Source organism: Pelophylax lessonae (genome assembly GCF_965119305.1).
Source record: "Pelophylax lessonae genome assembly, chromosome: 1".
Lineage (NCBI taxonomy): Eukaryota > Metazoa > Chordata > Amphibia > Anura > Ranidae > Pelophylax > Pelophylax lessonae.
This window is the reverse complement of record NC_138768.1, coordinates 579,218,971-579,240,926: the sequence shown is the minus strand read 5'-3', so window position 1 is coordinate 579,240,926 and position 21,956 is coordinate 579,218,971. Positions and strand designations below refer to the sequence as shown.

At 39.6% G+C, this 21,956-nt stretch overlaps 1 protein-coding gene across 1 annotated transcript in view; it reads left to right on the top strand.

Annotated features, from left to right (window-relative positions):
* The window catches only part of MTHFD2L (methylenetetrahydrofolate dehydrogenase (NADP+ dependent) 2 like), a 129,392-nt gene extending 109,087 nt beyond the window's left edge, over positions 1–20,305 (top strand). The window contains exons 8-9 of the mRNA XM_082245949.1: positions 14,500–14,625; positions 20,125–20,305. Coding sequence (XP_082102075.1) covers positions 14,500–14,625; positions 20,125–20,237 — 239 coding nt within the window. The 3' untranslated portion in view covers positions 20,238–20,305. The remainder of the gene's footprint in view (positions 1–14,499; positions 14,626–20,124) is intronic.
* The last annotated feature ends 1,651 nt before the right edge of the window (positions 20,306–21,956 follow it).

The window sequence follows — 21,956 nt, the reverse complement described above, 5'->3', positions numbered from 1 at the left end:
CGGGGGAAGAGATATTGCATCAGCCTGCCCCAAATATTTATACCCTTTACTAAGATGCACCACTTGCAAAGGAAACTCCTAGTGGTGGGCTGGAAAAACATATGCATAGTCATAATCTAGATTTACTGTGTGATCTTACAATAATACCAGAGGTGACAGTGCCAGCTACTGAGAGAAGGGAGAACTAAGAGCCAGGCTTAACTTATAAGAAGCTGTACAAACTATAGACTACAGGATGGCATTGGCTGACTGCAGCTATGCAGAACTAAATTTAGACATTCTTAAGGCAGGGTGGCTTTTCTCTAGCACATTTTAGCCCTCCTTTAATTGTCCTGCTGTTGGCCAATCTTACACTGCTGTGGACCATCTGTGGAATCTTAATCCTAATGAGAGTTTATTGTTATTTGGCCAGTGGCAGGACAGTTTTGCATCAGCAAGAACAGGGACAGCCTCAGTGAACTACTGGACACTTTTTTATCTGCTGGGAAAAGCAGGTAATTTTCTGTTTGATGAAAAAGCATTTGTTGTCACTAGAACTACTTGAAAAAAAAAATTCCCCCAAACTGATTTAATTGGGATACAACTGTATGTAAGTCAAGCTAATTATAAAATATAAAAATTAATTCCACGGCCAAATATGCACTGTCCGTGTATGCTGGCATTGAAGCTGCCCATGAAAATGATACTGTTCTGTTACAGCACGTGCAGCTTAAAGGATAAGTCCACCCTAAAACTAAAATCTATAGATCTCCATGATCTAGCTTTGTAAAGAAGAAATCAGTAAATGTTGTTTCCAGCGGCGGAAGCTCTGCAGAGGACACAGCCGACAACGGCTGTGAAATTAATGGGAAATGATGTTACCCAAAGAGTGAAGCCGCGGCTGACAGCTCGGGTAGGATCAGCGTGGAATTGGGTCAAATCGGCTTCAAAATAGGTAAGTATACTAATTTCTTCTTTACAAGGCTACATAGTTTAGTGTTAAAACGTGAAGGTCTATAGATGCAGTGATTTTAGAGTTAGGGTGGACTTATCCTTTAACCACTTGCCATCCGCACCATAGCAGTTTTACTGCTACAGGGCAGCTCTCCTGTGCAGAATCATGTATATATACGTGATTCGGCACTTCTGCCTTCAGAGGACACGCAACAGAAGCCGATCTGCGAGTGCTGACGCTCGATGTCATCCGACACCTGCTGATCACAGAAGGAAGATCTGCCTATGTACCGGTAAACAAGGCAGATCTTAGTACTGACAGGGGGAAAGGGATGGATTCTGTGTTCCTGCAAAGCAGGGCTACAATAAATATCTTCCCTTAGTAAAAGCAGCACATACAGTACACAAAAATGTTGGGTAGGCACACAGTTAATCCTTTGATTGCCCTAGATGTTTAACCCCTTCCCAGCCAGTGTCATTAGCACAGTGACAGTGCATTTTTTTTAGCACTGATCACTGTATTAGTGTCACTGGTTCCCACAAAGTCTCAAATGTTTTAGTTAGTGTCCGATTGTCCACCACAATATTGCAGTCCTGCTATAAGTTGCTGATCGTCGCCATTAGTAGTATAAAAAATAAATACATAAATATATCCCATAGTTTGTAGACACTATAACGTTTGCATAAACCAATCACTGAATGCTTATTGGGAGGGAGGTAAATCTCCCGGCGGTCGAGTGGTTAAGGCATCCTCCAAGCATGTTTTTTTAAAGGATTTGTGTGTGTTCAATGTTGCCTCTTGAAGTTCCATGAAAGGGCCCTTTCCCCTCAAATTTATTTTGCACTGGTACATGTCCTGTATCTGGCTCCTATCACTGCTCTAGCGCTGTCTCTAGTTTCAGCACTACTTACCTCAGTTCCTGCTGGAGAAACTGAGGGCAGCAGAACCAGAGGTTCCTGCTTCTGTCAGTCAAACTCCTGTGAGGAGGGATCAGGGGAGTGGCTTACTGGCACTGTGTTTGTCTATGAACGCACACAGCCTGGCTCTGGAGCCTGCACACATACGTGCCTCCTTAGCAGCTGTCTTGCTAAGGAGGCAAACGGAGGAGAAAAGCCTTACAGTGCCAGTGGGGGACTGCCAGAAGAGGAGGTAAGGTACCTTTCTGTGAAATATTGTTATAAAAAGTAGGTAAGTATGACCTCTTCGTTATTTTAACCAAAAAAAGCTTTAGCCTTTAATATTTAAGGGGTACTAAATGCTGTTTCTCACTACAGGAGCATGGCAAAAAGGAAGAGATGAATTCTGGCATGTCCTCAGAGGAGGAGAGGGGGATTTATTGATTAATTTGACTAAACAAATCCATATCACCACCATTCTAAAAAGATGGAACAAAACAAAACTAAGGACCAAGAGAGGTCCCAAAAAGCGGGACTATATCGGCATGTATATCGTTGTAGGGATACAAACACAACACCACTATGTAAAAAAACATAATCATTTTATTGTACAAAAGGATAAAAAACAATTATGACATCACATAACAACAAACATACAAAGACTAAAAGAGTAGTACATAGGTCCGTGTGTGTAAAGATTACTTGAAATCGATAACAAAATACCACAACAACGGATCCCAATGTATATGCAGTCTAACGGTCCCTGGATAAGCCAACGCGTTTCGCAATTAATGCTTCATCAGGGCATTACAAAGACCAAGTAGATGCTGCACTAAAGAAATGTGAAAAAATATATACATTACAATCATAATATTACATCTGTATCAAATTGCATTAATACATAATTATATGATTGTGCTGACCTTAGAATAAGACAGGCGGGATGAAGGCACTCCTCTTTTGCAGGCGTCGGGAGCCCATTTAAGTGGATCAATAGTAATGGTGGGATGTATATTTCATCTTATGGGTCACATGGACCTCTTATCAAGAAATAGGGGCTATTTATATTGCATGCATTGTATTCTAAAAAGACCCTTAATTTTAACAGAAGCTTATTGCTTGGGCATGATAAATGCTATTACATATCATGTGGCTGACAAATGTTTGGGAAATTATTATTTCCCAAACATTTATTATTAGACAGGAATCATCTTTGCAGATATTCCTGTTTACATTTTTACTGCCCATTATTCTTGTTCATTATGTGGCACTTCCTTTAGATTAATTTACAGTAAAAAGGGCTTTGGTTCACAGAGTTCTTTAAATGTGAAAGACATTCCCAGGATCTGCCCATGCCATAAGTCAGTTAAACTTGATATGTGGGTTTTTAATTAACCCACTTATATTTTTGTCTATTCACCCATTTGTGCCAATTATAATGAGAGGACTTTTCCATGCCAGTCTAATTACTTAATGTTTCTAACTGGAAATCAAAATTGATCTTTATCATCGTGTAACTCATGGAACTAGTAATTACTCTAAAAAATACCTCACAGCTGTCATTCAATATTAGTCATCAATCTACATTGTAGCTATTGACAGTTAACATACACCAGGCGTATCAGTCTAGCAAACTACAACAGATCTTCCACTGTTAAAGGAAACAAGTAGCATTTTCTTTGTTTTAAAAATCTTGTTTCTAGGTTTAATTTTTCTTTTTATATACTGTATGTATATTACCACCTTTGCTCATTACACATGAATGATCTGCTGAAGGGGTGGATCAGACAGGTAAACAAAGCCAAAACTTTGCAGGCACTAGAATTTACAGTCATGCGAAAAGCTAGGTACACCTCATGGAAATTGTTCACTACTATCTAAACACATTTGAACAGCCAAAAATTAGATCTTGATTCAGATATTGCCTACAGATAAAATGTATATTTGTGTAGGTGTGCGATTCCCAAAGAAAACTTTTAGTTCTGTTTAGCCGTCATCCCAAGAAATTATTAGAAAATGGGGTTGGTTGCCTCAGGTCAAGGGTTGGGACTTTATGGGCTATATTCATTCATGAGTAGATATGGTTTTATATAAAACAAGTTTATTCCAATTGTTCTTGTAAAACATGTATTATGAAATATGGTAAATCAAAATAGAAAGAGCAGTAAATATAATACATCAAGTGTATGGGTTATAGACCCATTGGTGGTGATGAGAAGAGAAAAAGTAGGGAGGAGGTGACATGGTGGTATAGTGACAATAAATATCTCTCTATTGTTCCACGCTTCTTAGTAGGGCGTCAGATCTATAGGGAGGGTATTCTGGTTTCCTACGCGTTGACAAAGGCTTTATCGCCAAAATGTGTAGGAAACCAGAATACCCTCCCTATAGATCCGACGCCCTACTAAGAAGTGTGGAACAATAGAGAGATATTTATTGTCACTATACCGCCATGTCACCTCCTCCCTACTTTTTCTCTTCTCATCACCACCAATGGGTCTATAACCCATACACTTGATGTATTATATTTACTGCTCTTTCTATTTTGATTTACCATATTTCATAATACATGTTTTACAAGAACAATTGGAATAAACTTGTTTTATATAAAACCATATCTATTCATGAATGAATATAGCCCATAAAGTCCCAACCCTTGACCTGAGGCAACCAACCCCATTTTCTGATAAAATGTATATACTTGGAAAAATGACACATAAAATTGACATGGAGTATTATTTACTATGTTCAAAAATTAACAAACATGCAGATTTGTAATATGGAAAAAGTAAATACATTCCTACATTTGCCACCTCTTCAATATCATAAAATTATAATCCAGTCAGCCTCCTTAGGAAGTATGCACTATATGTGGAACCTATCTTATTTAAACCTTTAGATATATGGGTCCTGGTGCCAAGACCAATAGAGCTCTCTGAGACCCTCAAAAAAATTGTTAATGTCTACGAGTCTGACAAGGGATTTATAAAGATCACCAAATTATTTTAAATCAATTATTCCACTGTAAGAAAAATAATTACGAGTGATGTGGATTTTAAATAACCGTTAATTTGTCCAGGGATGAATGGCCCAGCAAATTCAACCCAAGGGCTGTTTAATGCTTAAACAAGTTTAATAGTCGCAGTCTATGTGACCTATATAAATAAAATTAATTGAAAAGAAAAAAAAAAGTCTAATAGAAGCCCAACATTTCATGAATGGGGTCTAAGTCCATGCATCCACAACCACAAAGGGATTGCACCAATTCAATATGTATTAGAGGTGTGTTAACAAAAAGCCTTTGCTGATCAAAATGAACATTAGAGCATGATTACAGTTTGCCATTGGACATATAGCCACGTCTTATGGAAAATGTGCTGAAGAATGATCAATCAAAGACAGAGTTAGTTGTTTAATCACAATAACAGCAGATATATTTTCCACAAACCAAAGAGAGTATTTTAGGAGAAGAACTTTGCAGCATGGTGGTGGTAATGTTATGATTTGGGCTTTTTCAGTGCTTTAGGGCCTAGGCAGCTTGCAGTCATAGAGTCCACTATACATTATGCATAATATCAACTGGTTCTATATGCAAATGTGAGGTCACCTGTCATAAAGTTGAAGTCTTTTAACATGATAATAACCCAAAGCACACTAGCAAATCCACCTAGAATGGTTCAAAAAAAATAAATAAAAAATAATAATGAAATAGAGGATTATGGACTGCCCTTGTCAAATGCCTGGTTTGATTCCCATTAAAATTTTGTAGGTGGATTTTGAAACAGGCAGTTAATAAAAGGAAACAACAAGTACATTGCAAACGATAGAATTTTGCATGGAGAAGTCAATGTCAGAGATTTGTAGGGAGTTATGCAAAAGACAATATTTTCACTTCAGGGGGCTATACCAGCTTTTGATGCAAAAAGTGTACTTACTTTTTCCACAGTACATATCACATAATAATTAATTAATAATAATATTTTCAATATGTGATTTAAACGGCTAATTTTTCTTATCGTCTTATCTTGGTGTCTAGGTTTTCTTATTCAAGTATATCACCTTTATTAGTCATTGTTTGAATAAAGATCTACTGTCTTATTACTGTACAAAACTCAAATGCTCAGTGCTATAAAGAACATAACATACATATTTCATAATGCACATCAACATCGAACTTTAAACACAAATTATACTTGAATAAAGTATGTCCATTAAAGTGTCCATATACACAAAAAAGAGAATAGTCATCCACTCCGTGAAGAAATAACATCCAAACCAGGTTAGGTGTCAGATATTCCACTTATTGTGATCTTTTGCAAGTGAGAACAACGCCCATCCACCAAAGAATCCTCCGTGTGCACAAGAGGCTCTTACCGGATTAAAATGACCATCAAATTATAAATGGTCAATAATGCATAAATGGTTATTGATCCCGATCACTGCTACATCAGTTGACCATCATCTTGGAAAGTCCTAGTATATATATATATATATATATATATATATATATATATATATGATCACATAGAAGGAAAAAGGGACTCACTGGTTTTGTAAAAGTAAAACATCCACATTTATTTAAATGTTACAGTAGAATGCTCACTCAAATGTATAACAAGGCAAACACAGCTGTATATCGCTTTGCATGCATTCGATTGGCAAAGACTTTTCTTCCAGTCCGACTTCTGTCAAAAGCGTACATGATGACATCACGCCCGTTAGCTCCACTCAGCGCATTTCATCATAGAAGACATTATCAGGGGGAGTTGGCCTTTGGTATACATCCATCTATACAAGAGACTATCTTCTTTTTTGGTGTACATGGACACCTCAATAGGCACTCTTTATTCAAATAGAATTTTTTGTGTTTGAAGTCTGATGTTGATGCAATTTATGAAATATATACGTTTCTTTGTTTATAGTGCTGCACATTTGAGTTATATACCAGATTTGGATTTGGTATCATATATCTTTGTGCTGGCAGCTTACCATTTTTTATCTGAGCACATATCCATAGGTGAGCATCTCAGTCAGGAAGTAAATGCTGACCCTGGATAGTGTCTGCACAAAGATGGCGCTGTTCCTCTGGGCTGGAGAAAATATTGCCAATATTATAGAGCACTACTGTGATCTCTGTGAAAGTAAATACATACCTGTAATGCTACACATTATTAGAATACCTACACTTAATATAAAAAATATACTGTATCTACTGCTAGATTCACTTTAAGCAGAGGAAATTTTAGTCTATTTTGATCTTCTCTAGTCTATTCTGATAATCTGATTAAAAAACAATATTTAGTCTAAAATAATAATTTACCATTTTGCCACATTTTACTGTATATTTTCTAAAAAGAGCATGTAAATATTTATTTGAAATTTTACATAAATGTGCCTGTATGTAAAGTTTATTATATGGTAGTTTATTTGTATACAAAGCTTCGAAAAGTGCTACACTCCCAGCTTTCTACACTACACACACCCTAAATAATTGCAAAGAAAGGGAACTTGATGTATCAACTCCCACACTGCAGGAGAGTATGCTATGGGAAAAAAAAAAAAAAACTTCCTGTAATCATAAAGCATACTTGTCACTCACCTGAACAACTGGACCATGCTTGGTGAAAAAAGCAACCCTCCTATATTTTGTAAGGCTAAGCTTTGCAGAGTCTAGTGGAGCAATACATTTATAAATTAAAAAGTCTGTCTCCTGGTGCAAGAAAGGAGCAGGGTTTTCCAATGGAATTTCATGACATCACTGGGGAAGAAAATCTTGGAATACAAGAAAAAAATATTATTATACACTGCTTAAAAATATTAAAGAAAAACTTTTTAATCGGAGTATAGCATCAAGTCAATTAAATTCCTGGGATATTGATCTGGTAAGTTAAGTAGCAGAGGGGGTTGTTAATCAGCTTCAGATGCTTTAGTGTTAATGAAATTAACAACAAATGCACTAGATGGGCAACAATGAGACGACTTCCAAAACAGAAATGGCTTTAAAAGTGGAGGCCACTGACAATTTTTTTCCCCTCTTTTCTGATTGTGTTTCACTAGTTTTGCATTTTTCTAGGGTCAGTGTAACTACTGGTAGCATGAGGCGATATCTGGACCCTATAGAGGTTGCACAGGCAGTCCAACTCCCCCAGGATGGCACATCAGTACACGCCTCTGCCGAAGGTTTTGCTGTGTCTCCCAGCACAGTCTCAAGAGCATGGAGGAGATTCCAGGAGATAGGCAGTTACTCTAGGAGAGCTGGACAAGGTTGTAGAAGGTCCTTAACCCAACAGCAGAACTGGTATCTGCTCCTTTTGTGCAAGGAGGAACAGGATGAGCACTGCCAAAGCCCTCTGCAGTTGGGGTGAGAGTCAAACTACGTAAAACATAAAACTGGTTTGCTAATAAAGCGCCAAACAAAGATGTTAAAATTTCGAAAAACAAAAATAAAGGTAAAGAAAAATCTGATGGTTGTTACATCTGGGGAATCATGATCTAAATATCCTGAGCACTCAATATTCATTATTGAAATAATCAACAAAATCAATAAAACATATTTACCTTTCTAAAATGGCTGCTGGCTCACAATAGTCGTTACCAGAGTCCCCTAAGATGGCTGTCTTTCCCAAAAGGGTGGCTGTTAAGGAGGAGCTTGTGTCTTGCGTCCTTAAAGTTTCAGAGTATGAGGCATGATGATGAGGGTATGAAGTATGATGGATGAAGCTTATGTAGTGAAGTAGTGTGTCAATGTGTGAATCTATGTGTTTGTGTGTGTGTCAATGTGTTTGTGTGTCTTAATGATCAAGTGTGATCCCCTATATACTTTTTTGGGACAATAAACTCATAAACATTATAATAAGCCTAGCCCAGAAGGTGGAACTTCTTTCCATTGGTGGAGGCAGATAAAAATTAACTTTCTTGCATGATTAGGCATTTGCCTCTTTTAACCACCAAGTGTATCCTAGAGCAGAAATATTTGTTCTGAATTATTCTTATAAATGATTTGTTGTAAGAATGTCAATTTTCTCATGGTACAGGCATAGCCATATGATATTTCTATTATATATCTGGAAGGTTCAGATCTGGTAACGCCGTCTAATGAGTATACATTACTAATGCAGCACTTATATCGATTAGGAATAAATGTTTTATCTGAATATATTCTGATTATTTACACATCTAGTTAGAAGCAGAAAACTATATATATATATATATATATATATATATATATATATATATATATAGAAGAAGGGGGGAATGGCGGGACTTTATATGAGGCGCACGGTGGGATTTGCCGTGCGTCTTCATCCCTAATATTAGTTTCAAAAAAGAGGAGGTTGGGACTTTATATGAGAGACATGGAGGGGTCGGCAGGAAAATTGTCAGCAGCTTTTATTGATGCATATAAATAGAACATACATAACAGATCAAAAATTATGACATCAAATGTTACAGTAAGGATAAATATTCCCCAAATGCAATACATAATATCCAATATGACCAAATTCCAATATTGTAGAGTATAGAATTGTACAAAATATATAAAATATAACAGAGCTGGAGATTCCAGATAGCAGAGTATTCGATATTAAACAAACATCATTGTCTCAACGCGTTTCGTGGACCCAAATCGCCACTTCATCAGGAGTTGATGTATGTGTGTTTTGTAGTCTATAAAAATGGGAAATATGGGCATATGTTTAGGATAATGCAAAAGATGAAAAAAATGTATAAAAGGTAAAAAATGGGGAGAACAAAAAAAAACTTACATAGCAGCATGTGAGATGGCGTGAAGACTGGAAAGGTCACCAAAAATGTCTCCCACTGGAGCTGAGGGCACATAGGCAGGCAGGCCAGGAGAGACATGTCGCACACATGGCACGTGAGGGCTAAATAGTAAGAATGGCAGGAGCCATAAATACAGCACCGTATAAATGTATCTGTAAAGGAGTATAATAAGTATATATGTAAAAATGGATAAATTGATTATGTAAAATTAATATTAGATAAAATATATATTGTAATATAGATGTATACGAGTAAGGAAGTATTATGGTTGAAAAAAGAAGAGAAAAGTGTGTGATAGTGAGTGGTGGAGAATGAGATGGGAGGGTGGATGAAAGCAAGCAAGCTATCAAAGTGAATGACAAGCACCTGGTGGTGGGTGTAAAAGCAAGTAAGGAGAATGGCCCAAATAGGAAAACAAGAAAGTGGGTGAGGATGGGATGAAAAAGTGAGGGAAAACAAATAATGTGCCATGAAGTGGGTAAAAAACCCAACTGGTGATGTGGAGGCAAATGGTGAGAAAGCCCACAGAGAGAGAGGGATATGGAATAGGATATGTAGAAATGAAAATGAGTAGAAGAAATAAAACAATCAATGAAATGGTAAAGAATGGAGTGAATAATCAGTCAGGCAAATAGTTGTGAGAGAGTAAGACAAGTATTACCGGAGAAAAAAGCCCAAACAGATGACATGGTGCTCATTGTGTCTAATGTGTCCAACGCCATGACAGTGTAAAAAGCAGATGACCCACGGGATCGGCAAACGCAAGGTATGACTGTCCCGCGGGCTGTCTATTATACACTGAGATGGAAATTCAAACGTCGGCGCATTGGCGCCAAAACGACGTCATGCGCCGACGGAGTCGTGGCGTCGAGGCGCAGCAGTGCCGTCCACCCGATCTCCCCGATCTCCCGTGCTAGAAGGCAGAGGGAGAAGGGGAGGGTGCATGGATAACACAGGGACCAACCAGAAACAAGCCAAAGCACCCCACAACGTGGGAAATGCCGCAAAGGAGTAAAAAAAACCCGTATGATTGTAATAATGCTATTGTATGGCATTAAAGGAGGCTGATAATGGCAATATTAGTAACTCCTGATGAAGTGGCGATTTGGGTCCACGAAACGCGTTGAGACAATGATGTTTGTTTAATATCGAATACTCTGCTATCTGGAATCTCCAGCTCTGTTTTGTTTTATATATTTTGTACAATTCTATACTCTACAATATTGGAATTTGGTCATATTGGATATTATGTATTGCATTCAGGGAATATTTATCCTTACTGTATCATTTGATGTCATAATTTTTGATCTGTTATGTATGTTCTATTTATATGCATCAATAAAAGCTGCTGACAATTTTCCTGCCGACCCCTCCATGTCTCTCATATAAAGTCCCAACCTCCTCTTTTTTGAAACTATATATATATATATATATATATATATATATATATATATATATATATGTATATATATAGTTTTAGTTATAGTATATATCTCTAAACACAATAATTTGTATATAAACCCATCTCTACATATGGGATATTTCTAAAAGGAATATTACCTACTAGATGATTATTATGCCAGCAAACAATACAATCATGACTTGGGATGGGATATAATATATGAGTTATAGTCTTCCAATTATAAAATTTTAGATATATGCAGATATGAGGTAATTCTCAGTAAAATATTATCCTAAACCCATAAAAAAAAACTTCAATATTCCACTTTTGGTATATTATGGACCATGGAGGTTGTACATCCATATTTTTGATAGTATTCCCAAATGTTTTAAAAGAATGTCATCCAGAAGCAGGCAAGGTTGGCAATTGGTCACATGGTCACATGGTAAACAGTATCTTCCTATTGCCTCTTGCGCCTATTCCTTCCAGCTCAGCAACATTCTAGCTGCCACTTCCTCCCTTAACCAGGATACCGCAAAACTGGAAGTGACATATCTGCCTATCAGGGCGATGCCCTTATCTAAAGGCTATTTCCGCCCTTACTAGAACCCCCGCCAGACCGGAAGTGACTAGTCGGCTGTTACAGCTGACACATAAAGCCTACAGTCATGTGAAACCCGGAAGTGATGTGCCTGAAACTGCACATAGTCACCTGGAATTCACCCAACTCGACACTAGGAGATCGCGATCCTTTTCTTTTTGGGTGCCCTGTTGGTGGTTCTGGCTCTTCCCCCCTGCTGAGTGCCCCCAATAGCAAGCTTCTTGTTATGGAGATACTCAAGAAGGTGTGCTCTTGAGCCACGCTCCTGTGAATGGACACTGTCCATTCACACAAAGAGCGTGGCTTAGCCCCGCCCCTGATCTCTCCTCATTGGCTCACTGGCTATGATTGATAGCAGCAGGAGCTTAATGCTGTGTGAGCCAATGAGGAGAGAGAGAGATCCGAAAGAGACACTGCTCTCATGCCCATCGCTAGATTGAGATGGGGCTCAGGTAAGTAAAAGGGGGGGGGGGAGCTGCACTCAGAATATTTTTTACCTTAATGCATGATATGGTAAATGCATGATATGGTAAAAAAAAACTTCTGCCCTTAGAACAGCTTTCATTTTACACAATCATTGTATGAGAATAATGGTTTTTGTCCCTACAATCTGGGCAAAACTCACCATAAAAATGTGGAATAATAATCTAATGCCATCCATTAACATTTATATAATTATTTACATATAAAAATATATTTATGGTAATACTTTATTCTTGCTAATATAGACCTACTAGACGTATGGTTATATACTTTTAATACTTTTAAAAACACATGTAAAGTATTTGGTCTTTAAAAATTAGATCAGTTTTAAACTAATTTGTATATGTTGTATTTTGATTTAGAAGTTTAGCATTGCTTTCAGCTTTTATTGTACTTCCTTTCTCTCAACTGTTTAGAGCTCTGAAGTTGTAAATCTTTCAATATACTTTTGTGCTATATAATTATTGAGAGCAAAACTGTACTTATATAGAGCTTCCCCGCAGGAGCCGCTAGAATACTTGGGGTCTCTGTTCGTCACTGAACCTTGCTGACAGCACCACCCCTGCTGACGCCACTTAAGTACCTTAAAACTCCTGGCTATCACACAAATAAAAGATACGCACATACTTGTAAAACAATTTATTACATTGTATTAAAGTAATTGTAAAGGTAAATAGTCTTTTTTTAAAATAACAAACATGTCTATACATACCTGCTCTGTGCAATGGAATGGACCACATAGGGTCCCCCTAAAAATACATGATCAGAACCATATCCTCAGAGATGGTTTCTATGAATTGCCAAGGGGGAATACCAAGCAAAACACAAGGAAAAAAATGAAATGTGTACCCCCCCTAAAAAAAATCATACCAGACCCTTATCCATAGTCAGGTCATGAAAGTGGAGAGGTGAGCATGTGATCTTGGGGGATCCCAGACAACTAGCCTTGTCCCCATGTTAATGAAGACAAGAACCCTTTCCCTACAACCCTAGTCTGGTGGTTGTGGAGGTCTGTGGGCAGGGGGCTCTTAGTAATTTTGAAACACACATTAACAATAAGAGGCCCTGAAATACTTCCCTCTTCCTTAGCAACTATTGTCAGATGGGAAGCTGCCATAGATAATACCGGTAGAAATATTGCTACTATACATGATGTTCAGCTCCCGCAGAACAGGCTAAAAGCCAGGCTTTTGGACGAACACTCCAATTTGTGTTTGGATCAAACCTTTGGCTTATCCCTACACTAAGTCTCTAGGAGGGCACCATGGACTTCCCAATTATCCTTGGGCACTCAGTTTTCCAAGTCTCAGCTTTAGTCGGCAAAGCATTGTCACAAGACTTCCTTCACATCCCTGTTGGTTACCGGGAATACCCACTGCGTTTAAAACTCCATTGAAGACCCTCTCTTAGCACTACAAGGCTATGTCATGGTCTCCTCTTAATTCCTTCACCCCTGCTACTCTGTTTGTCTGTCTGACAGCTCCAAAATACTGGGTTTAAAAGACCTTCTCCCTTTACTTCCAAAATGCAGTGTTGGGGTCAGGCCCAAACACTGTCACATGAGGGAAAGGAGAATGTTATTAACACTTTGTAAGCTTCAATCCAGAACAACATGGAGCTTACACAGGGATTTGACTCACAGATAAACAGAGTGGCTAGGAAGCATGAGGAAAGTAAATATAAATGGGCAAAATGACAAAAAGTAAAGTGGTCCACTCTATTGAAAGCCCCCCAAATCAGATCGCCTACAATGCTGTTTTAAAAATAAAGCTGGTTTGAAAAAAAGAAATATGAACTTATCTCAACTCCAGCTTCTAACACTACTGTGAGGTGCAGAAGCCGTTGCCATACCGCTGCATCTTAGGATAGCTGGGTGCTAAAAAACCTGTTAGAATGCATCCTGTAATGGGCTGGTGATCATTCCTGTTGGATTTCCAATGGATCGCTTGAGGAGGGTGCATGCTGGGATTCGACTTCCTGGGCTGAGGTTGACATTTGTAGAATTGAATGCCCTACATTTCCAAAGCTCCTATAACAATTTAATAGCTAAACCTACATGCATTATCTTGTAGGTGCCTACTTGTTAGTGATCAAAATTGGCGAATGCACAAAAAAAGCTGTCAGAGTTCAAGTGATAGAGGATAAGGCCTTGTTAGTAGATTGCTTTCATTCCACAGTCCATTCAAACTGTTGTTCTCCTTGAAGTACAGAGCATAAACATGATATTCAAAGCCTTGCAGCAGCTCCCTCCAGACTGAAAGTTTTGCAAACCCACTAGGAAACAAAAAGGACATTTCTCTTTTTACCTAATTGTCCAGTCAAATCTTCAGTTAATCACCTCAGAGGCTTGCATATGCTGGGCTTTTTACTAATAATGTGACTGTGTTTGTCATTGTAGGTATTCCAAAGTTGATCACAGCAGACATGATAAAAGAAGGGGCTGCTATAATTGATGTTGGCATTAATCATATAGAAGATCCAGCTACAGGAAAAACAATACTAGTTGGAGATGTGGATTTGGAAGGTAATTAGTACAGAATATACAGAATAGATACTATGTAGGATTTATTTACCATGGAAGATACTTAAAATAAATAAAAATAACACCCCACGCTACCAACAAATAGTGAAAATGTATAATGAAAAAAATATATATTTTTTCCACCAGCACACTGTCATGTATACCCACATCAACTGAAATATATATAGTATATACTGTAAAAAGTGCAGCACAACCTACCAAAGAATAAGGTTCAGTGTAATTGTTAAACATTCAGACCAAGAATAACAATAAGACAATATAAAATCTGAATGAAAGTGCTGGTGCTTTACAATAAATATAATACACCACCCAAACATGTGTTCATGTGCTTATTTATAAAAAAATGTCCATATATCATTTAAAAACACGCCAAATCATTAAATAGTCCATTGTTATTCCAACAAAAATAGTATTCAATTCAAAGAAGTGAGGATTTTGCAGCCTTCACCAGTGTTTGTGTTCCACCACCATCTGCACAAGCCGCTTACCTACATACTGTATATGACCCGTTTAGAAATTTAGGTCACACAGGAGTTGATTTACTAAAACTGGAGAGTGTAAAATCTAGTGGAGCTCTGCATAGAAACCTTCCAGTTTTTTTGTCAAAGCTTAATTGAACAAGCTGAAGGTAGAAGCTGATTGGCTACTATACACAGCTGCATCAGATTTTGCCCTCTCCAGTTTTAGTAAATCAACCCCACTGAGCCTTGCCCTTTAACCTGGGCCGGTATTTCCTATGGATGTTCACCAAATGTATCAATCTATGGTCCTCTCCATTCATTCATATACGCTCAAAAAGATACAATAAGACGGCCTCTCATAGTATAATATATTCAAATGCACCAAATATTTCTTAAAAACATAGGAAAAGAACTCAAAAAACAAGTGCACTACCAATCCAGTGCACATAGAACATTGTGCCTACTTTATATAACCTTGCTCCCTAAGGATCAGCATTGGCATTTCTGCATACATGCGTTTTGTCACGTGACCCGTTACTTCATCGTCCCTTTGATGAAGTCATGGATCACATGATGAAACGCGTAAGGGGCGGAGCCACGTGAAGTCAGCATGTACATCCGGAACCAAAAGTAAGCCTATGTGTGTATGCAGAGATGTGTTATTGTGTTGTTATTCTTGGTCTGATTGTTTAAAGTTCACACTGCAACTTATTCTTTGGTAGGTTGTGCTGCACTATTTACACATATACACATAGAAGATACTGTAATCTGATCATCTTTTTGGGTAAAGCTCAACATAGATAAAATATAATATATAGGCAAAATATTGCATACGTTTCACATCACACGGTTTCTAACATTTAGAATAAAAACTAAAGTTTTTGTTTTGCATTCATTTGTGAATATGCTGTCTTTGAAGCCACATTGCAATGCCAAGTCACCTTGGCAAACTGTGATCCCTATTGCCATACTATCTGAGCTCCCAACCACGGACATACTGTATATGTTATAATGGATAAAGATGTTCCTTAGAGGTAGCCCCTTCCTTCCTATAGGAAATCTGTGCTGACAGAAACATGAAATCTGCCATTGCTGACCCCTTTATGAACAAACTATAGCCAGGTAGTTTTTGGTTGCAATTCTTTGAAAACCATCAACCCTAGAAAAAAAAAAAACATGCAGACAGCGAAATTTTGAACCTTGATCTGTGAACAGGATATGATGAGCTAGCACTGCAAAGCTCAGGAGTTCTCTTCAAAGCGGTGCTACTGTTGATTTTGCATGCTTGGAAGTAAAGTACCTTTTCCCGACCTTTGGATTGCTGGCCCATTTTATCCTGTTTGCCCGCAGTTTATTTCTCTGCCATACACTTGGTTATATCTAGGTATTAGAGGCTTGAGTGCAGAATGGATCCTCTTTCCTCCATGCCAGTGACACATAATGTAAAAAAAAGGCTCATTATAACAGCTGATAGTTTTAGAAGAGTTCAGAAATGACAGCCTCTATATTTTTATAGTTTTCTCTTATATATATTTTAGGCAAACCAGTTATTCCAGATTGATAAAACATTTACTATATTTATAACCATGGTAATTCAAATGACAGGACATAATCTTGAAATACATATTGTTTAGTTCAATTAACCACTTCAGCCCCTGAAGGTTTTACCCCCTTGATGACCAGGCCATTTTTTGCGATTCGGCACTCCGTTGCTTTAACTGACAATTGCGCGGTCCTGCAACGCCATACCCAAATACAATTGATGTCCTTTTTTTTCCCACAAATAGAGCTTTCTTTTGGTGGTGATCACCTCTGCGGTTTTTCGTTTTTGCGCTATAAAAAAAAAAAGAGAGTCAATTTTGAAAAGACACCAATATTTTCTACTTCCTGCTATAAAACATTCCCAATAAAAAAATTCAAAAAATCAAATTTTTTTCATAAGTTTAGGCTAATTTGTATTCTGCTACATATTTTTGGTTAAAAATCCCAAAAAGCGTATAATAATTGGTTTGCGCAAACGTTATAGCATTTACAAACTACGGGATAGATTTATGGGCTTTTTATTTTTTTTATTAGTAATGGCGGCGACCAGCGATTTTTATCGGGACTGCAACATTGCGGCGGACAAAATCTGACACGGGGTGACACTTTTTGGGGACAAGTGACATTAATGACAGGAGAGCCGTCTTGCATTGTTTACATTCCAGGTGGCTCTCGTGTCAGTATTGCCGAAGATTGTGGGAAGCCGGCGGCTTTTCCATTGGCTAGTGAGCCTAACCCCGCCCATCACTTGGCTTCTTAGAGCCTCCGATTGCCTCCAGCCACAACTTGACAAAGCTACAATTGTAGCGAAACATGTAGTTGTGGCAATCGGGAGGCTCCACAGAAGTGAACGTATCCAGTCCTCCGCTCTCCTCGGCTTCTGGGTGACTCCTCGGCCGGCCATCTACGGACTTCCGGTCTTGCGCGGTGACGTCATCAGCGTGCACCTCCTGGTGCTCACGGCGGGCACCGAGGGAGCTTAACGCAGAGGCTCCGGTCTAGGAACGCGGCCGCATACCGGACCGTCTGAGTCCCCCCGCTTTTGACCCAATCCGTTTTTCCATCTGCCAGCCATATTCTTTTTCACCAATCACTAGGTCCCCAGGAATACACCAGGGATCCCTGTAGTAATCAGTGAGGAGGCACAGAGGCTTCAAGGACTGTTTATATTATTTTATTACATTGTTTTAACCATTGTGGAATTACTCAATAAATCTTCATGAGACTGTCCATCTGAGTCTCCATTGGGGTTATTCATCAGCATTATGCATATCTGAGCGCCATCCCTCATTTTTTTCAAATCTACTTATATGCTGTCCTGTGTTTGGAATTGGACATTTTCCTTACATGCTATTGTGCATTCTCTGTGAAAGGACATTTCAGGATCTTCCAACTTTGGATTAGCGCCAGAACTTCTGTTTGGCGGCGATCAAGCCCGCTCCTCCTGTTGTCTGCCTCCTGCTGTAGATCTACATGATTATGCACAGCTGAGCCACCCTGGACAATGAGTGAAACTGCTTTTAGTATATCAATCCCATTCTGTTATTTTATTGTTCTGCAGACATTGACTGTTTCGTTGATTGATACAATAATTCAATATAATATTTAAAGTCATCCTAAAATGGCAGATGATAGATTAGGGTGCTGGTATTCAAATTAATTGATACTATAGTAAGGCCCCTGACAACGGGAGCTGCTTCCAATCAGATGCAGCTGTCAAAATACAGTACAATAGTGTGAATGAGGAAATCTGTTCCACAGGCTGAATGAAAATAATCGATGTATGCCTACCTTTAGTCAACAGAAAGATGACATTAGGTTGCTATATAGTTACACATAGGGATGGGCTTGATGTTTGAGTCAAACGTAAGTTAGATTCAAACATCAGCTGTTCATGTGTACATGTGAACACACGAACAAATGGGGCGCTTGGCTGGAAGTTCACCCGCCGATGAGCGCTCCATAATGCACTGTGCTGGTGCAGTAAATAAATTACTGATGATTGGCCAAAGCATGCACATGAACTGTATGCTTTGGCCAATCACAGCACAGTGTCCTGTCAAAGCCAGAGCTTTCTTTTGGTGGTATTTGTTGTTTACAACAGCTGCCCGTTCTTATTTCTCAACGGGGAGCGATCGCGGATGGCCAGCGGCAATCGCGGCTGCCGGCCCCGTGCATCGGCATCCCCGCTGCCTACAGGGGGTGGGAGTGCGCCGCCGGCGGCGAACGCTCGCCCCCTAGCACCAGGCGCGTGACCAACATACCTCTACGTCAGTTCGCACAGGAGGGACTGCCTGCCGCAGTATATATGCGGCGGGCGGTCCGGAACTGGTTAAGCTTAAACCACTTTTCTTCCCATTTCAGTAAATGGCTGCATCTTTTTAAATTCCCTTTCACTGAAAAGTTTTTTTTCCCTATGCTAGGGTCAGGGGCGTATTTACAGGGGTTGAAATTGCAACTGGGCCCCATGCTCCAGAGGGCCTGTACGGCTCCCCTGTACACCTGCATAGGAGGGGCGGCGGGGGCAGCATGTAGAGAAATCACTGTCCTCCTTCTTCCTCCTGTAGCTGCAGGAGGAAAATGGAGGAAATTGGTTCCTTTATGCTGCCCCCGCCACTCCTCCTATCCAGTTCACTTGTGTTCTGCTGACTCTGGGCTCCTCTGGTCCCCCCCCCCCACTGTGCTGCCCCCTCCCACTATGCTCCCTCCCCTCTCCTGCCGGCGTCTGCAGGGGATGTGTCACAGAGAACCAGGAAGGGGTCAGTAAATATGTAATTTACCAGCTCCTTCCTTTTCTGAATGGACAGAGTCATATTAGTCAGTGACATTGCAAAAAAAATAAAATAAAATGATAAAAAATAATACAATTAAAATACCAAAAAAATAAAACTACTGATACCAGTGGGTGAACTTCAAGGATCGCAAAGGTCCCACTTGCAACTGGGCCCTGGCATTACACCACTGTGGGGAGTTCCCAAGATGGCAGGAAGGGGGCCCATTGCAGAAATTGTGAAAGGGTCCCATTGTGGGGCCATAATAAAGGGCCCCGCAATGAGAGTAAAGGGTCCCAGGATCAGTGGGAAGAGCCCCAGGCTTGAAGGGAAGGGCCCTGGCCAGGGGTCCTGAGGACCCTTTATGATTTCTTGCACTGGGGCCCTGAAGGTTCTAGTTACACCTCTGGCTAGGGTCACCACTATGGTATTTGTACATCGCTACCATATCCCCTCTCAAGCGTCTCCTCTCCAGAGAGAATAAGTTCAATGTTTGTAGTCTTTCCCCATAGCTGAGATCCTGTAGTCTCTTTCTTAGCTTTGTTGCTGTTCTCTGGACTCGCTCCAGTTCCAGCACATCCTTCTGTATGTTTCTGTACTATTCATATTATCACTCAGTTATTGAATAGGGTTGTTTTTCAAAATATAGTTTGGTGGACTTGTGTAATATGGTTCAAATACTGTTTTTTTTTTTTTTTTTTTTTTAGGAGTCAAAGAAAAAGCTGGTTTTATCACTCCTGTTCCAGGTGGTGTTGGACCAATGACTGTGGCAATGCTATTGAAGAATACATTAATGGCTGCTCAAAAATTAATTTACTAAAACCTTTTCTGTGTTTTCATATAATATTGTATTTTATTATAGGTTTTATTACTAAGCCTAATTACTGTTTTAAATCCAGCATTCATTGTTTTACTTTTTTTGAAAAGTAGGGTTGCACTGATACCGGTAGACACGTAGTCGTGTAAATGCTCCAATACCTGAAACCGATACCTTTGTAGTGCAGTTTGTGCCCATACCAAATTAATGGACTCAAATCACACTGCAAAGAATTACAGGCAATTTGCACAGGAATAGGAATGCAGTGCGATTCCTGTCCGAATCACATACGGTTTTCCCCGCCGCTCCTGTGTGAACCCAGGCATAGTGATTTTAGTGGGAAATCACGCCAACAGGGACACAGGCAAAAACAAAATAAAGTAAAAAGAGAGCTTCTCACAATGTTTTTTTTGGTGTCAGTGTCTTCCTGTTCCAGTGACACCTGCACTCATCATTTCTTGTATGGATGTTAAAGGGTGCAAGAAGTAAGGCAAAATTTCCCTAGAGGAGTCACAGACATAAATAATAACTTGCTAGAAATTTTAACTCTTTCCATCTAACTGTACCAACTGTACATTCTACCCCAAAGGAACCTAGGGTATGTAATTACTTTAAGTGCGCATTGTGTGCAATTGAGGCCCCCCCCCTTCATGCTATAATGCTTGCAGGCAACCCCCTGGGTAGATTTGGTGTGTGTGAGGAGGGCAGTTTTCCTGTCTCCAAGATATTTTTCGCTGGGATGAATAGGGATTACAGGGAGTAAATGCCAGCATGTGATCATCAGACTGTCCGGCTGCTTGCTCCCCATCCACCCATCTGTATGAGGATGATGATTGCTTGTGAAGAGGGGGGAAAACAGGGCGAGAACCTAAGCACTGACCACCAATGGAAAGGGGACACACAGTGTAAGGGGGCACATTGCGCACAGACCGCCATAGTAAGGGAGCACACTGATAACCAATATAAGGGGACACACTGACAACCAATGTAGGGGAACAAGCTGACCACCAATGTAAAGGGGGCACATCGAGCACTGACCATCAATGTAAGTAGGCACATGCATTGGCTACCAGATTAAAAGTGAAAAATGATGACCATTGTAAGGGGGCATCTTGAGCACTAACCACAAGTGTAACGGAGAACACTGAGCACTGACCACCATTGTAATGGTGGCCTATGAGCACTGACCACCAGTATAATGGTGGACCGTGAGCACTGACCACCAGTGTAAGGGGGCACTCTGAGCACTGACCTGTGCTGTAAGAGGGCACTTTGAGCAATGATCATCAATGTAAAGGGCTGTCTAAGCACTGACTTCAAATGCAGGAGAATATAGTAGTAAGCAATCACATTCTTAATTCTATTTTCTCTGATCCTCTTGAAAATTAAGCCTGATTTCAGTTTTGCCTTCTTCCAGTTCTTATGAACATTGCCCAGTTTGGTTGGCTATTGTCCAGCCTAAAGCTGGGTACTGGCTGAAGGAAAAAACTGACAGATCACTGTATTAAAACTCGTTGTGTTAGTACAGCGATCTCCCCAGCTGTGCTATTGTGTTCCCCCCCTTCACCAGAACACAGTGTACAGTGCTCTCAGCCATTGGATTGCCCACAGGGTGGTGCACTGTAATAGCCAATCTTACTGGGCAGGTGCAAAGGGCACCATCTTGTGGAAGGAAGCACTCACTGATTATGTTGTTAACCTGGCATACCAGACAAGAGAAGC